Here is a 19,112-nt window from a genome sequence, read left to right as displayed (position 1 = left end):
TAGCATATCTTGACCCATTTAATTGTTGTCATGAAATGGGATTGAACAGTTGTGTTGGAGACATAAAAAGACTTGAAGGTTTGTAGTTTTGTGATCCCTTCTTTCAGAATTATCATCATCATCATATATAGAATCATGATAATTCAGTTATTTAGTAGATGCCTTTACGGTGACTTACATGGTTTAACAATTGCTAACATAGAATGTTTAACAAATACATAATGGGATGACAACAACACACAAAAAAAATCCTCTACACATTACAGTGAATTAAATGAAGAAGACCGATATGGGTGCTCTAAGGCTGTTTAATCTGAAAAGACGTGTCTTCCCTTGTTACAGAGACTATATTCTGTAGGGTTCATCAAGCGTTGAATGCACTGAAAATGATCTTTTTCAAGATGTAGAGAAGATTGCAAATTAATCTCCATATATGGTTTCTACAGGATTTAAAAAAGTGCTTTTAAAATTAAGTGCCTTTCAAAATCTAAGCTCTATAATTTACATTGATATTCAGTTTTTGCCAAGTTTATTACAATCCTGCCTACAGTTATCATCTTTTACACTCTTTAGTCGGTGGTTTTGGACTCCCCTTGATAGTGGGATACATTGCCTTTTTGATGTGGAAGCTTCCCTCTGTTTTCCAGTATTTTTAAAATATTTTTTCTGCCCACTAGTTATAAAGTTGTGTTCCCTTATCAGGATACATGGGGCAAAACAGCAACACTGAATCATAGCTGCAACAATATTTTGAAAGCATGAAAAACATTCTCTGAAGATCCATCATGTGCAGTCATATTTTGTGTCATTCTGGTGAATCAAATGGTGATTTGACAATTCAGCATTACACCATTGCTGGGCCATGAAAAAGTCCACTGCTATCCTGGCCTTACAATCAATTAGCTGCACAGTGCTAACCCTGTTTGCACTTGGGCTATCCACATGTCTTATTCATGAGCAGATTCATGTGAACCGTTTGCGTTCACGTTTGCAAGTCCACGACACAAACAGCAGAGCTAGCATCGCTGGGAGAACTAATGAGGCTCTCATTGTTAACACAGCTGAGCTCACAGGGACCAAGTAGTCTGCAGGGGTGGTGTTTGTACAGCATGCTGAGGATCCTAGTCACAGTTAGCCCACCTCAAATCAGCAATAGATTGAATATAAGGTACTCATTCATTTTGTGGCAACACTTTTTAAGTGGACAATTGTGTGCTGTAGGTACGGAGTAATTATGTACTTGCTATGTATTTACACCTAGAGTAATAATGTATGCTGTTGTGTCTTTATACACTCACCTAAAGGATTATTAGGAACACCTGCTCAATTTCTCATTAATGCAATTATCTAAACAACCAATCACATGGCAGTTGCTTCAATGCATTTAGGGGTGTGGTTCTGGTCAAGACAATCTCCTGAACTCCAAACTGAATGTCTGAATGGGAAAGAAAGGTGATTTAAGCAATTTTGAGCGTGGCATGGTTGTTGGTGCCAGACGGGCCGGTCTGAGTATTTCACAATCTGCTCAGTTACTGCGATTTTCACGCACAACCATTTCTAGGGTTTACAAAGAATGGTGTGAAAAGGGAAAAACATCCAGTATGCGGCAGTCCTGTGGGCGAAAATGCCTTGTTGATGCTAGAGGTCAGAGGAGAATGGGCCGACTGATTCAAGCTGATAGAAGAGCAACTTTGACTGAAATAACCACTCGTTACAACCGAGGTATGCAGCAAAGCATTTGTGAAGCCACAACACGTACAACCTTGAGGCGGATGGGCTACAACAGCAGAAGACCCCACCGGGTACCACTCATCTCCACTACAAATAGGAAAAAGAGGCTACAATTTGCACAAGCTCACCAAAATTGGACAGTTGAAGACTGGAAAAATGTTGCCTGGTCTGATGAGTCTCGATTTCTGTTGAGACATTCAGATGGTAGAGTCGGAATTTGGCGTAAACAGAATGAGAACATGGATCCATCATGCCTTGTTACCACTGTGCAGGCTGGTGGTGGTGGTGTAATGGTGTGGGGGATGTTTTCTTGGCACACTTTAGGCCCCTTAGTGCCAATTGGGCATCGTTTAAATGCCACGGCCTACCTGAGCATTGTTTCTGACCATGTCCATCCCTTTATGACCACCATGTACCCATCCTCTGATGGCTACTTCCAGCAAGATAATGCACCATGTCACAAAGGTCGAATCATTTCAAATTGGTTTCTTGAACATGACAATGAGTTCACTGTACTAAACTGGCTCCCACAGTCACCAGATCTCAACCCAATAGAGCACCTTTGGGATGTGGTGGAACGGGAGCTTCGTGCCCTGGATGTGCATCCCACAAATCTCCATCAACTGCAAGATGCTATCCTATCAATATGGGCCAAATTTCTAAAGAATGCTTTCAGCACCTTGTTGAATCAATGCCACGTAGAATTAAGGCAGTTCTGAAGGCGAAAGGGGGTCAAACACAGTATTAGTATGGTGTTCCTAATAATCCTTTAGGTGAGTGTATATTCATTATGCATACATATTTTAACAATATAAGTAGTTACCTACATAGCCGAGTAAGTGAAGCTGCTATCAGAGTAATAGTGAAGGGTTCCAACATACTGTTTTTCATTCACAAATGGCCTCAGGTAACAGTGTTAATAGCAGTGCCAAGTATATTATTTTTGATGGAAAGGCTTCAACCTGTTGCTACAGCCCCAGCCTGATATCCTTTCCCTGTCAAAAGACATTCAGCCAGCGCTACCGGGCACAGCCAAACTCTCCGCTAGAGCCCCAGGCCAAACGAAAGAACCAACACCCATGTCATTTTTCTCAGTCAAATATGAATGGATGTGGTGTATCGTAATGATTCTTTGTAATATTGTAATATTCTGTTTTAATGTAGGTGTTTAATATCTACTGTTTTAATGTACAGTGAGGGGAAAAAAGTATTTGATCCCCTGCTGATTTTGTATGTTTGCCCACTTGAAAAAGAAATGATCAGTCTATAATTTTAATGGTAGGTGTATTTTAACAGTGAGAGACAGAATAACAACAAAAAAATCCAGAAAAACGCATTTCAAAAAAGTTATAAATTGATTTGCATGTTAATGAGGGAAATAAGTATTTGATCCCCTGTCAATCAGCAAGATTTTTGGCTCCCAGGTGTCTTTTATACAGGTAATGAGCTGAGATTAGGAGCACTCTCTTAAAGGGAGTGCTCCTAATCTCAGCTCGTTACCTGTATGAAAGACACTGTCCACAGAAGCAATCAATCAATCAGATTCCAAACTCTCCACCATGGCCAAGACCAAAGAGCTGTCCAAGGATGTCCGGGACAAGATTGTAGACCTACACAAGGCTGGAATGGGCTACAAGAACATCGCCAAGCAGCTTGGTGAGAAGGTGACAACAGTTGGTGCGATTATTCGCAAATGGAAGAAACACAAAATAACTTGTCAGTCTCCCTCGGTCTGGGGCTCCATGCAAGATCTCGCCTCGTGGAGTTTCAATGATCATGAGAACGGTGAGGAATCAGCCCAGAACTACACGGGAGGATCTTGTTAATGATCTCAAGGCAGCTGGGACCATAGTCACCAAGAAAACAATTGGTAACACACTACGCCATAAAGGACTGAAATCCTGCAGCGCCTGCAAGGTCCCCCTGCTCAAGAAAGCACATGTACAGGCCCGTCTGAAGTTTGCCAATGAACATCTGAATGATTCAGAGGAGAACTGGGTGAAAGTGTTGTGGTCAGATGAGACCAAAATCGAGCTCTTTGGCATCAACTCAACTCGCCATGTTTGGAGTAGGAGGAATGCTGCCTATGACCCCAAGAACACCATCCCCACCGTAAAACATGGAGGTGGAAACATTATGCTTTGGGGATGTTTTTCTGCTAAGGGGACAGGACAACTGCACCGCATCAAAGGGACGATGGACGGGGCCATGTACCGTCAAATCTTGGGTGAGAACCTCCTTCCCTCAGCCAGGGCATTGAAAATGGGTTGTGGATGGGTATTCCAGCATGACAATGACCCAAAACACACAGCCAAGGCAACAAAGGAGTGGCTCAAGAAGAAGCACATTAAGGTCCTGGAGTGGCCTAGTCAGTCTCCAGACCTTAATCCCATAGAAAATCTGTGGAGGGAGCTGAAGGTTCGAGTTGCCAAACGTCAGCCTCGAAACCTTAATGACTTAGAGAGGATCTGCAAAGAGGAGAGGGACAAAATCCCTCCTGAGATGTGTGCAAACTTGGTGGCCAACTACAAGAAACATCTGACCTCTGTGATTGCCAACAAGGGTTTTGCCACCAAGTACTAAGTCGAAGGGGACAAATACTTATTTCCCTCATTAACATGCAAATCAATTCATAACTTTTTTGAAATGTGTTTTTTTTTTGTGGTTATTCTGTCTCTCACTGTTAAAACACACCTACCATTAAAATTATAGACTGATCATTTCTTTGTCAGTGGGCAAATGTACAGAATCAGCAGGGGATCAATGTGGGTGTGTGGGTATGAATTATTAATGACTTCTCCTCCTTCTCTCGCATATTTCCTTCTCTCTCTGCCCCCTTCCTTTTCTGCATTCCCTCCAGCTCACCACCCTTAGAGGGGCCATACTGGAGGATGCGGTCCCAGCCACCACCCGACACGGCACTGCAAGAGGGTTGCCCCTGAAGGAAGTGCTGGAGTACGTTATACCTGAGCTCAATATCCAGTGCTTGAGGCTGGCTCTCAACTCGCCCAAAGTCCCCGAACAACTGCTGAAGCTGGACGAGCAAGGGGTAGGTTTGCAATCGCCGGGGCTTGTCCTTTGCTGTCCCAAAAGAAAGCAAACTTTCATGGGGCAGTATTGCTGTTCTTTTTCAGAAGATGGCAGAACCCAAATATATTACAATGTATTAGAATTATGTCTTTCTTGATGACTTGTCTATTTTGAGCCACAATTAGGCCATTCGACCCATCATGCTTGTTTGGTGTCCATTAATAACTAAGTGATCCAAGGATCCTATCCAGTCTATTTTTGAATGTTCTCAGATTTTCAGCTTCAACCACATCGCTGGGGAGTTTGTTCAGATTGTGACGCCTCTCTGTGTGAAGTGTCTCCTGTTTTCTGTCTTGAATACCTTGAAGCCCAGTTTCCATTTGTGTCCCCGGGTGCGTGTGTCCCTGCTGATCTGGAAAAGCTCCTATGGTTTGATGTGGTCGATGCCTTTCATGATGTTGAAGACTTGAATCAAGTCTCCATGTAGTCTCCTCTGTTCCAGGGTGAAAAGGTTCAGTTCCCTCAGTCTCTCTGAGTAGTAGTAATAAAGTAATAAATTGTAGTAATAAAGCAAATAATCAGTGTAACAGCTGGCAAGAACTCTTCCTGTGTTTTAGTTAATTAATGACTGCTTTCAGAAGTCTTGAATTTTATTTTTATTTTTTAGTATTTTTTAAAATGTAACAATAAGTTACTAACAAAGTTGATGTCTGGGGTAAATGCAGCATATAATGGTGCAAAGTTTCAGCTTTGCCTTTTTATGTTTTGTTTGTTTTGTTTCTCGCCCTTAGAGAGATCTGATGTGCTTCATCTTTCTAATGAAGACTTTATTAACAGCAGTTTTTGCTATGTTTTGACTTGAATGGCAGACAATCCACGCTGCATGTTTTGGCAGCCCTATATAAAAGGGAAGAGAGTATGTAACAAACAATGTTAGTGTAATGCAAAATAATCAAATTCAGTTCTCGGGTCACGTTGCAATTTACTCTTTTATTCATGGAAGCAAGAACAATAAATCAAAATCTCACTGCTGATTTCTTTTCTTTCCATTTTAATTTTATACTACACTCTCACTGGCTTATAATTACTGGTGCGAGGTGAAGCTTGGTAAAAATTAACACGCAGACTATCATTAAGTCTACAATACAGAAAATTAAGCACTAGTGTGAAGTGAAAGGTCATTACATGAAAATTCCTTCCTCATTACAAATGTAGTGTATTGCTGAATGTGTTAGATTACCCCTCTCTCTGCCAATAATGGATTCTACCAGAAGTTGTGTGCTATGTAGTGTAAATGTAGTTACAGGCCATCTACATATCTGTCAGAGCTTGCTGTGGCCTGTATGTACAGGAATGGTAATCGGTTGCCAGAATTGTGCCAGTTGCCAGTCATCAATAATATTGCAGTCTTTATGGTTCCCAAAGTACGCTGTGGGGAGTTTGTACCAGAGTATAAGAGGGAAACCCCGAAATGATGACACAACAGACATGCAGATCAAAGTCTTTTTTCTGGGGCCTAAAAGCTTTGACTCAGGAAATGAATGGCTGCACAGGTGTTTCTGGAAACACTGTTGTTAGGGAACTGCACACACAAGGATTGAATCAAAGGACAGCCGCCCACAAGCCAGAGATGCACTGAAATGGCTACAGTGGTCCCAATATAATTTTCAACAGTGTATAGAAGAATGGTGAGTGTCCCGTGGGGTCCTGCTATACACTGGTTGCTTACGATCGAGTGTGTGTGTGTTTGTGTGCTGGTAGCATAGATTTCGAGCCATAGTGCATCTTCTGTTCAGTGTTGATGTGACATTGTGATTGTGTGGGTGTGTTTCTCAGCATATGGACTAGGTGGTTTTGGTGAAAGGCATCATTTCTGATGGCGGTTAGACAACAATGTAATTCATGATAATATTCCTTTTCACAATGTTTAGAGCATTCCACAGTGGTCCAGAGAGAACAGCATTGGATATATTATTTTAAGTCAACTTGAAGATGCCTTCATCCAGCAAAAACAAACAATGTTCTATATGTGCACCATATAATAAAGGTAATAAGATCAATACAATATTTTATGGCCAACAGAGTTCCTGATCAACTCCTAGATCCTATAGATCAACTCGTCCCACTGCTTTAGAATATATACTAACTGCGGCAGGGATGTCACAGTGATCTATCAAAAGGTAGTGGGAAGCGATCTAGTATTGCATTGTTGGAGTCCTTAGGTCCTGTGAAATACTTGCCTCATTTACAATGTAGTACATTTGTATTTAATTGCCTTCATCTGGAGTCATTAAGTCACAAGAATCTGAAGGACATGTTAAGGAATGTTTTGTGTTACATTATTTAAATCCCCAATCTCTCACCGATTTCCATTTTACTTTCTGTTATGAGTATCAGCTAATGTACGGTCTTATGTGTCCAGCTTCTAAAGAGGAATGTGACCTTAGGCTGTCTCTTTATAGCCAGTTAAACTTTATACCTCTCTGTCCCCTGTGTTATATACAAGATATAGACTTATTGTGTTTGTCTGGCATATGTCAAGCAAACATATGGGCTAGACCAATTAAACACTTTGACCCACCCACAAATCTCAAAGTTGTACTATATTGCCTTTTGATGTATAAATAGTAGAAGTAATTTATCTAACAATAATCGAATGGTGATACGGTACAGATTTGTACTTTGCAATTTGCCTGTAGGTCATGTCAAGTTATGATTTGGTGTAGCCCTAAGACTGACTGTTTCAATCAGCTGATTTCTATTAGCAGACCACATCAAAAGCTGATTTCACCTCCTGTTTGGTACTGTGCCCCATTTTGTTGGAATGTGTGGGACACATGGAGCCAAGCTGAAGGGAACTTAGTACTAATTAACGTCATTTCCTGAGTTAGCAGCTCTGCCATAGCAATTGATCAGTTATCAGATATAATGAGGTATATTATTAAACATGTTTATTGGAATGACCATGCATGATTACCTTGGTCCATTCATTCATGGGATGACCAACTGGCCCAGCAACCACTTTACAATGAGAAAACTCAAGGAAGTATAGGATTGCTTCTCCAGTTTCCATCATTTTTTTTCTTCTTAAGATTTTTAATAGTCCCCCACCCCCATATTGATGTTTTGATATGTAATGTAATACTATTTGTGTTTTTAAAATGAAAAAGAAGAAGAGTAATTGATAGCCAGACATTTGTCAGTGTAGAACTCTGATAAAATCTAAAGTATATTGAATCCGGTTACTGAGAAGTAACACAGGCTACCTATTGATATTACAAAAAATGTCCTGGGCCAGGTTAGGAATAGACAACATCCATTGTTATGCTGTAATTGAACCGATAGGAATCTGAGAGATGTATTAGGGTAGATCAATCGCAACATGAAATATGTTGTACGAGTTAGCCAAGAGGACATTTACAAAGCCTTATTAATGAGGACTCATTTCCTTTGGGGATTGAAAATCTGAATTCTGTCTTAGTGTTTTGGGAAAGAAAAAATTCCCCTCCCCCATTAGTGTTATTCATAGTCCATCCCCACAGCTGAATATGCATTGCTATTTGAATGTTTGGCAAGTCTTTAAAAAACAAAGCAAGTGTATATATCTACTATACATATACATACAGAGAGATCGAGAGAAAGAGATGTATGTGACAGCAGGGGTCGGAGGTGTCTGTCTTTGTGGATGAGGATTGATGATTTGACAGAAGGATTGGTTTGAGGAATACTAAAGGTGTGAAAATAAAAGTAGACTTTACAAAGGCTCTAAAAACAGAAATCAAAACCTAGTCCTGCTGTAGGGCCAGGACTATATTTATTACAGAACTCCCAATCTAGCTTCGGGTCAATACATGGCTTCCCTATAGAAGACGAGGCATCAGGTCCAAGTCACATAGTCAAGATCGTGGATGGATATCCAGGATCATGTTTGTGATTGTAGTCCTCTTACAATCCATGACTGGTAGCCAGATCAGGTTCTCAAAAAGTCAAAAACCTGGTAAACCCGCAATAAATCGGTTAGCTCTCCCTCTCTGCTCTTACAGCTCACGACACACGCTCCTGCTCTTCCCCTCAGGCACAATGCAGTGAACTGTCTGATTGGGTGTGAGAGTGCCAGCAAGGGGATATATATATATATATATATATATATATATATATATATATATATATATATATATATATATATATATATATATATACACACAGTATTTAAATGCATATAGATCTAGATCAAAGGATACTAACCATGTTCACTTGGGGCTCTAAAACCCTTTCCAGAACTCAAACAACACAGTTAAACAGATGTGAGAAGAAACAATCATATGACCTCATTGAAAGAGAGAAACTGTTAAAACGGCAATGGACACATTGCAAGAAGAACATACTAAAAATGGACAGATGAATCTATTGAATGGATCCCAAGAGATTAAAAAGACTTGGAAGAAGACCACATAAAAGATGTGAAAATAAAATAAGATTTGCTGACCTGGAAAAGACTCGGTATGTCAAAACAAATGGAAACATGACGATGGTATTTATAAACCTAAAAGTGTATAATATATATACCTATTTACATAAACACACAAACAAAGCTTATATTTATATAAGTTGTATATTTATATGGTTGTATTAAAAAAATATGTTCTTTATGATTAATCCTCTCACATCACGCTAGTATTAAATAAGGTTCTTCATATGAACAAGCCCATATCGACTAGTTTGCCTGGATTGGCATTAGATGTTCTGTGCTGAGCTGCAATAGAAACAAGACTCTAGTTACACTAGTCTAGCCAGTTTTCCCCAAACTGGAAAGAGGGAGTGAAAACAAAAATTAATCCCCAGGCATATTACAATATATCCGGCTTAGCACTTCAGTTTTCAACGAGTGATACATCGTAAATTAGGTTATTTTGCATTACACAAGGAATCTGTTGCTCCACCCTGAGGTCTGTGCTTCACTTCAATGAAAATGCCTGTATATTTCAGATGCACAAATGCTTCAATTGCTGTCTGTCATTTCCCTTTTCCTTCCCTTCACTACACTTAATGAAGCCCCATTTTAAAGCATTGTTATTGGATCGTATACTCAAGGACAGCTGTACCAATGTCACAACACACACACAGACACGCACATGCACGCACACACACACACACACACACGCACAAGCATAAAAACACTCATCTTTGTGGATCTGCTCCTATTTCAAAAATGTAATTTATGCCACATTGTTTTTTCTACAGTCTTTTCATAGACTACTCTATTAGTGCTATAATATTCTGGAGCCTGCTGTGAAGTAATACACATTGTCTTCGCCTGAAAATTCAGTTTCTTTTTAAATATTTTTTATATATCTATATTCATAGCCGGAGTTTTAAAGTTTAGTTTTTCATCTCCTCTTGAATGCCATCTTTGTCACTTAAGTTCATTAACGCCTGCCTAGAACTACAGAATACATTCAGGGAGACAAATGAGGAGATAATGTAACAGTACTCAGAAAAAGGAACCCATCTATTAACTATCTTTCTGAGAACCTCATACTTAACCCTGGATGCTGTTACGTAACAATAATAATCTTTAACGAAAGGACTTTTAAAGAATACAATTTAAAGTATTCCTCGTTTTACAAAATAGGGTGAAACGGGTTGAATCTTTTGACACTTTTGTAAATCCTGTGTGTGGAAAGGGCAAAATGAAATCCCCACATTTTAAACCTCTCTTAAGTGCATCATTCTTGGTCAGCTGAAGAGCAGAGCTTTTGAAGATGAAAGCCGAGATGAAACAGGGGAGGCAGTGTATTGGGCTTCACTGGGCTGGATCGCTGACTTTTAAAAGATTACTGAATGGCTGCTCACTAGTGATCAAGGATTTTGAAAAAGAAAATGCGTCAGAATTCCATCGGATGCTATTCTGAAATTTAAATTACACTTTTCATTAATTATGTAAAATTATCAAATGTGGAATTATCCATGCAAATAAATAATGCCTTGATCTAAACAGAAGCTTATTAGTGCCATAGTACCAAGATAAAACCCAAAAGCGCATATAATATAATATACACCGATCAGCCATAACATTATGACCACTGACAGGTGAAGTGAATAACACTGATAATCTTGTTATCATGGCACCTGTCAGTGGGTGGGATATATTAGGCAGCAAGTGAACATTTTGTCCTCAAAGTTGATAGAAGCAGGAAAAATGGGCAAGCGTAAGGATCTGAGCGACTTTGACAAGGGCCAAATTGTGATGGCTAGACGACTGGGTCAGAGCATCTACAAAACTGCAGCTCTTGTGGGGTGTTCCCAGTCTGCAGTGGTCAGTACCTATCAAAAGTGGTCCAAGGAAGGAAAAGCGGTGAACCGGAGACAGGGTCATGGGCGGCCAAGGCTCATTGATGCACGTGGGGAGTGAAGGCTGACCTGCGTGGTACGATCCAACAGACGAGCTACTGTAGCTCAAATAGCTGAAAAAGTTAATTCTGTTCTGATAGAAAGGTGTCAGAACACACAGTGCATCGCAGTTTGTTGCGTATGGGGCTGCGTAGCCGCAGACCAGTCAGGGTGCCCATGCTGACCCCTGTCCACTGCCGAAAGTGCCTACAATGGGCATGTGAGAATCAGAACTGGACCACGGAGCAATGGAAGAAGGTGGCCTGGTCTGATGAATCACGAGTTCAAGGTGTTGACTTGGCCTCCAAATTCCCCAGATCTCAATGCAATTGAGCATCTGTGGGATGTGCTGGACAAACAAGTCCGATCCATGGAGGCCCCACCTGGCAACTTACAGGACTTAAAGGGTCTGATGCTAACGACTTGGTGCCAGATACCACAGCACACCTTCAGAGTTCTAGTGGAGTCCATGCCTCGACGGGGCAGGACTGTTTTGGCGGCAAAAGGGGGACCTACACGATATTAGGCAGGTGGTCATAATGTTATGGCTGATCGGTTTAATATGCAGTCATGTTTCAAATAATTATTGTATTATACAGAGATATCAGTTCCAGTTTGAAAATTGTATTGAAGTGTTACAAGTTCATATTTTGTTCTGTATGTAGAATGTAGTGGAATTGAATGAAAATGTAATGTGATTTGAACATATCTAATAACTAATATGCAAGAACCGAAATATGTTAGAACAGTGCAGTTGTAATTTACCATATAACCTAATGTATTCTCCTAATTAAATGTATGGTAATATCTTATACTAGTGCAGTTTATATTTTGGAGCTATGCACTTCTGTAGACAAAAAAGAAAAAGGGGTCACATTATTCTGGAGAACTTTCATTTTCTTTTTCCTTTCTGTCTTTAAAGAATATTTATTTATATTAATCCACCTGTGGCAATTTGACCACTTTCATAGACATTTCTTCTTTGAAATCTAATCAGATTTTAATGCTGTGATGATTTAATTGTTGCTCAGAACAATAATGATCTACTACATATTTCATGAAGATCGGAAAACGGCCATTAATCCAGATTGTAATTCTTATTCCAAGAGGTTTCTGACGCATATTGCAATATTAATGAGTGTAAAAACTACTTCTTGACAGTGACTCGTATATTTACAGTATATGAATCGGAGGTCAGTGATGCAGAAGGCAGCGCAAAATCAGTCTAAATAAAACTATTGCCATTGAGTCACAGTCTGGAGCCAAGCCACCTGTAGTGTGACAATTTCAAAGTGGTTCTTGATTTTGATTTGTCCTGAAATGCCGGGTGGTGGGGATCGTTATGGACAGGAAACTGTGTGACACGAGTGTTAGAATACCTTGCAGGCTCCTATTATTTTCAGGGGCACTTCTGGATGCTCTTTTCTTGAGGGGGAATTGTGAAGGCTGGTAACAAAACAAAAAAAACAAAACTGAGCCGTGACGGAAAGCTTGGTGCTAAATCAGTTGGGGCACAATGAGAGAAGCCCTGGCCTGTTTTTCTTTTGACATGGTTACCGTCTATCCTCTGTGTGTGAATAGAAAAATACATTTGAAAAAAGTTGTGACTTTGTCATTTGCAGCTTTATGGGTTTTTATTGCTGAAGGGAAGATAGGAAGCGCACACGAAGTGGTAAGTGCAGTACGTCTTTGTGTGATTCCCAGCGCCTCTGGAACTGACTTACTTCCTCTTTCTGCTTTCCCGTGTCCTTAGAGGCACCGTTGTCAGGTTGGGGATTATTATTTTAAGTGCTCTAGCCTGCAGCAAAACTACTGGCTGATATTTGAATTTATTATGCCTCATTTATAATGACCTTACTTGTACATAAAAATTATATTGCAGAATTCATTCTGAAGGTTTAGAATTTGGAAAGGTTGTTTTACGCGTTTACTACTACTTTTTTAATTTTTTTTTTTATATAAACTTTGTGGAAAGGGACACCACATTAATACTTATTTTACCCTATTAGATTGGAAGCATTGCAAACCTGGAGCACAACTGTCATTAATTACGGGACTCATTGTGTATTCTGACTGAAGGTCAGGAGGTGGGGTTCCTGTTGTGTGGCAAACTGAGTGCATCTCAGTGTGTGTGTCTATGTGTATATTAACATGCATCATTGGAATGTGAAAGAAAGTATGGAAAACCAATCCAAATGATTCAAGAACAACACTAAGCTGTGTGATGAAAAAGTGAACATGTAGGAATGGTACAAATTGCCCAGACGCATTTGTGGGAAAAGTGGTTGGAGGTGGGCTAAAGAAGCTAAGGAATTATTTCCAAGATATGCAAAAACAACCAGAAAATGGGAGGACATAATCAGAAGGAAAAACCTAACAAGCTGAAAAATCTTGTTTAGGTCGTAATCCAGCAGCAGTTTTTAATTTACATTTTACACAGCCACTCGCAACTTGCTTCAGATATGGTGGTGCATGTTTTGTTGGTTATGTTTTTTACATTATAATGAGAGTGCATTGGATTGTAGGAAGTGTCTTATGTCTTAAACCCTGTAGGAAAAAAGTTATCCCTCTCCCATAGACCATTCCTAACCACAGATACTGGTAACACTTTCCCATAATCTTCATAATTATGAAATTAGACTTGAGTAGAAACAGACTTTATTATTATTATTTTATTACTTTCCCGTTATTGTTTGTTCTGGAAAAGATCCTTTTAATTTTGGACTTTGAATCTATTAAAATCATATCGCTGATGTGAATTTATTTGTTATGAGGAGTAAGTGTGTCTTAGCACTACACAGCATTGTAAAATGCTATGTTCTGTGTCATTGGGTACGTAAGGTCCCTTCATGTAAAAAGTACAGCTGTAAGTTATGCGGAATCACTAAGTCACCTGTTCAGCCAGGGGATTCCCTAAAGATTTTAACTTTTGTACTTTTCCTTCCAATTTAATAAATCTACATGTGTTGAAACAAAGAAACATAAGCCTTTTGTTCTTATCTTGCTAAATGCATAGTTTGAAATAAAATAAAATGCAAACTTAACTTTGTGGTAAAAATGCTCTTCTCAAACTTGTCTCTCTCCGCATCTGACAACCCTGTTTCTTTTTCAGAGATTCAGAACAGGGCATTGGTTGCTCTCTTTTTTTAAGCTAATGCAGTTTTAAATGTCCATCAGAGTTTAATGGAATAGGGGAATGTGACAGTGACAAAGTGATTTATATCAAAATTGGATATCCAAATCTGACACTGGCGATGCAGTGTTAATAGCTCTTGATTTTGGTTTTTGCTCAGACTTTGACTCCATAACATTTTGTTCCAGTGTACTGTTATAATAAAGCAAATCGACTGTGATACAATAAGGGCTGGGATTTGTGAAAAGAAGGGCCAAGCTATTTTGAGTTTTGAATAATTTTTTTTTTTTAATTACCTTTTTCTATGTACCTTTTCATTTTGTATTGTTCCTAACTGTATTTATTTTTTAAGTTAATGACCTAAATGAAACTACATCGAAGTGTTTCTCTCTAATCTAAGTCAGTTTTCATACAGTAACGCCCTGGGGGAAAAAGTCACCATGACAACAGCATTGGAAGCATGCTGAGATCACTTGACCTGTGTAAGAAGAACAAATAAAGATGCAGGAAATGAAACTTGCCTGAGTAATTTGTAGAGTATCATTTTTGAAGAGAATATTGTGGCATATTTCTTATTTTTTTCTTCTTTGAAATACCTTACATCAGCTATAGGGAACTGGTCAATTAGGAATTTGTTTTCTTTGTTCTCTGAAAGTCCATGAATTATTCACCACTATCAGTTCAATGTCAGTATAGGGGTTAAGCCGTTGGAGAGCACTTTGAATGTAATTACTGTCCTTTCATATTTGGCTTCCTCATCATCAAATGAATACTGTACTCACTTACGCGGCTATTAAACGTCTCAGTGGAGTAATGCGTATTGATAGCTTTAAATTAAATTCACTTAGTATGAAGTGGTACTGTATGCATTACCAAGTGCAGACAGAGATCTGTAGATTAATTGATCACTCGAATAAGATTTTTTGTGGGTATGCATGGACGTATGCGCTAGCTAGTTTCCTATCATTTTCACAGAGGGAAAGAAGTATTTTGGTAAACAAAGCAATCACAGTGCAATTTTTATAGCTTACAAAATCCCTCAATGTACATAATGGGATTTAATTATAAAGCACTACAAAAAAATGTCCCAGACAAAAACAATGTAACTATCCCATGTGCAGCAGAGATTTATACATCAAGGAATGAAGTTGATCACTGTTGGTTTCGATCAAAACTGCAATCAAGGGATGCAATGTTTTTTTTTCTTTCTGATATACTTTGATCCTAAGACCCCTGTGCAAATGAATGTTGCCATGCTTGCCAGCTGTTATGATAAATGAAGTGTGCCTGAATTTCAAGACTTTTTTGTGTGTGAGATGATGGCTGTCATCATTAAATGTTTGTCAGCAAAACCATAAGGCTAAATAGATGTTTTATAAGTCCTCAAACTCCCAGTGAGCCTCCAAAAAAGGAATTCTTGTTTAAAAGGTCAATAGTTTTCTGCTATCTCAAGCAGAATGTGATTTCTGTTATACTGTAGCTTTAACAGCAGTTCTATCATGGAAATCTCTGCTGCTGCTGATTCAAAGCTTAAAATAGAATTTAATATTCTTTTTCATTTCTAATCCAGCATGATCCATACCACACCAGGAACATGCTGCTTTGTATCACTTCAGTACTTTACCTATTTGAATTATTTGGTGGATAAAGGTCTTAAGCTTCTTCAGTTCAGTTTCAGATAAGGAGGGGCAAGGATGTATGTTACTAAAGTTAGAAGTTAAAGGCTAGGACCTTTAGACTTTTTCCAAGCAAAATTGCAGCAGTTCTGTTGAGAACAGCACAAGAATAAATGTATCTTGTTCTAAATACTGATAACAGCAAAAAAACATTTTTCAGCTTTGTATAAACATATTCTAAGGTAATGTTTTTTATGAATCTCATCTGAAATCAATACATTTTAAGCATCAACCTCTTAGGACTTAGCACTTAGGGTTAAAGTGTTTTAAATTGGTTCCCAGTCAGACGACTAACTGTGGGTTTGTGGTTTCAGCTGAGCTTCCAGCACAAGGTGGGTATCCTGTACTGCAAGGCTGGCCAGAGCACGGAGGAGGAGATGTACAATAACGAGAGCGCAGGGCCTGTTTTTGAGGAGTTCCTTGACCTACTGGGGCAAAGAGTGAGGTTGAAGGGCTTCACCAAGTACAGAGCACAGCTGGACAATAAGAGTAAGGGCCTACTACACCACTCCTACTCTTTCTCTTGCTCACATATGCACACATGTACACACACAGCCAGTCACTCAACACCCTCCTGTATGCTTATAGTCATAGGGTTATTCGTCATCCACAAAGCTTTTTGCTCTTGCGCAATATTCTCTGATTTATCTGAAACAAATTGTATGTGGTGCTGCTGTTGTAATCATAAATAAAAGTTATTTGTTTTTTAGTTTAAGCTGTATGAACGTATTCTTCCTGAACATGTTAATACAATTATCTGTTTCAATGTAAAATATCACATCTGCATTTACTCATTTGTTTGTTTGTTTCAATGTTAAGCGGATTCCACTGGAACTCACTCCCTTTACACCACCTATAAGGATTATGAATTAATGTTCCATGTGTCCACATTACTGCCCTACACGCCCAACAACAGACAGCAGGTACGTTTGCCCAGGCCTCTTATAGGTAAATGATCACTCTTTTAGTGCAGTTCAGTGAATCGGTGAGAATACAAGAGCATTATGGGGTTCTGTGTACATACTGAAGTGTTGTGCCTTTCACAGGTCATCCAGCAAAAAGAGGTTTAAATCCTTATATATGTTTGTGGGTTTTGTCATATTTGTGTTATGGTCGAGGGAAAGCGGAGTTATGTATGAATAAAAATAGTTCTCTCCCAGTACAAGCCCTCCATAGTTGAACTGTTAAATATAAGCACATTGAAAAGATAGCCGCTGAAAAGCATTCAAGTTCACATCCTTCCATTTATAAATATGTTGGATTCTGGCCCAATTCGTGTTTTGCTTTACTTTTTGTGCAGCATTTTGTCTAAACCAGTTTCCATCTATAAATAAATTCCGAAAACAACATACGATATACCAATAGCAAATGGGTGACAATCCATAAACAAGATTGTGCCCTATCTGAAGAACTGACCCTTCGCTTCTCTATTGAACACAGATTGGTCACCCGTTCACTATTCTGTCTGGAACATGTAATCCAACCTCATTGTGTTAAAAGTGTGCGTGCTTTACTTTGCCTTTTATTCGACAATTCCCAATATATAACACCTGGTCACTTTGTTAACATCTTCTGAACAATCAAGCCTTGTCTTTGTAACCATCCATCTCTGCGTTCTTTATAAAGGATGTTAACAACGCATACATTTGCAAGCTGTGTTGCTAGGGGTAACACATCACGTATCGTAGGTTTTAATTACAACATCCCTAAGGAGGCATGCGGAAATGAGCTTAATACGCATTGCTACAAGGACTATTAATTGGAACTATGGAGGCTTGTGAGCGGTGTTTGATAACGCACTGATTAATGGGTCTATGCGCCTCCTCTGATACTGGTGCGGTTGTAAAGCTCACTGAAGACTGAGCAGTAACTCCAAGGAGAGGAGCGACCTCTAAATCTTTCTGCCAAGGCGTAATAATCATGAGCTAATTTGCAGAAGACTATATTACAATGCAGATAAGAAGGCTGCAGGTAGTTTTAATTAACTGAGAGCTGCAAGTTAATCGTCAATATATATGCTGCATGTTTAGCGAGCAGCTGTAGATCTTTGCAACCCAGCTCCTGCTAACAAGGTGCTGCTAGGAGAAAGGTTGGTGGACCACAAATCCAACCCAATAACCAATTATAGTAATAGTAGTTACTGGTCTGCAGATTGTAGAAGTTGTCTATTAAGAATAGGTTTGTCAGATGAAGTTTTAAACCCAAGTCCTGTTCATCCCTTGGATATTAAAGATCTCATGTAAGATAAGGTGTATTGCCCTGGTGTCAGAGCCAAAACTGCCAAACTGACCTAAAATCTGTTCAACTTGAAGGAATAAACGATGCCGAATTGGATTTTTGAGCTATTGGCTTTTGAGTACATATTCTACCTCTGTGGTTCATGTAGTTCAACAAGCTCACCAGCTTGACTTATGACTTTAATATAGGCAGCTATGAATAAATGGATATTTATACACTCCTGGGATCATTTCCACAGAAGGCAGATGCTGATCATTGCGATAAATGTGTGTTTGTGTGTGTGTATATATATATATATATATATATATATATATATATATATATATATATATATATGTATGTATGTATATATATTTATACTTGAAGACATTATTTTTAAAGTGATGCCAAACCCTCAGCTTTTTATTGAAGCTAATCGTCTCAAGATGCATTAGGATACTTGTGGTTATCGTTCTGTTCACATGCTCCTAGAAAACACTAACTTTGACTTAGCCACCCCTCCCCCCACCCCTCACTGCACAAGCAGGGTATGTTACTGAGCTTCTCACTATTGTCTTTTCTTCTTATGTTGTTGGTGTCACAGCTCTTGAGGAAAAGGCACATAGGAAATGACATCGTCACAATCGTCTTTCAAGAGCCCGGCGCCCTTCCCTTCACTCCGAAAAACATTCGCTCCCACTTTCAGCATGTGTTCGTCATTGTCAAAGTCCACAACCCTTGCACTGAAAATGTATGCTACAGGTAAGAGAAACCTGCATTCAATTCAGAGGGAGGACAGCAATAGGACATTCTGTGTAAGAACTATGTCATGTATGGTTGTAAAAAGAAAACAACAACCACATGGAACTTACATTATTTCATTCATTCAAGCCTTCACTTCACTAAAACTCGGATTCTCCAATGACAAAGTCTTA

At 39.1% G+C, this 19,112-nt stretch overlaps 1 protein-coding gene across 5 annotated transcripts in view; it reads left to right on the top strand.

Annotated features, from left to right (window-relative positions):
• Nucleotides 1-19,112, top strand: part of LOC136719449 (signal-induced proliferation-associated 1-like protein 2) — a 135,106-nt gene that overhangs the window by 58,123 nt on the left and 57,871 nt on the right. For all 5 annotated transcript variants that reach the window (XM_066697379.1, XM_066697377.1, XM_066697378.1 and 2 more), the window contains exons 4-7: nucleotides 4,592-4,780; nucleotides 16,275-16,449; nucleotides 16,780-16,883; nucleotides 18,782-18,939. In XM_066697379.1, coding sequence (XP_066553476.1) covers nucleotides 4,592-4,780; nucleotides 16,275-16,449; nucleotides 16,780-16,883; nucleotides 18,782-18,939 — 626 coding nt within the window. The remainder of the gene's footprint in view (nucleotides 1-4,591; nucleotides 4,781-16,274; nucleotides 16,450-16,779; nucleotides 16,884-18,781; nucleotides 18,940-19,112) is intronic.

This window comes from Amia ocellicauda, chromosome 23 (genome assembly GCF_036373705.1).
Source record: "Amia ocellicauda isolate fAmiCal2 chromosome 23, fAmiCal2.hap1, whole genome shotgun sequence".
Taxonomy (NCBI): Eukaryota; Metazoa; Chordata; class Actinopteri; order Amiiformes; family Amiidae; genus Amia; species Amia ocellicauda.
Note: the sequence above shows the minus strand (reverse complement) of the source record. Positions and strands in the feature narration are given on the sequence as shown.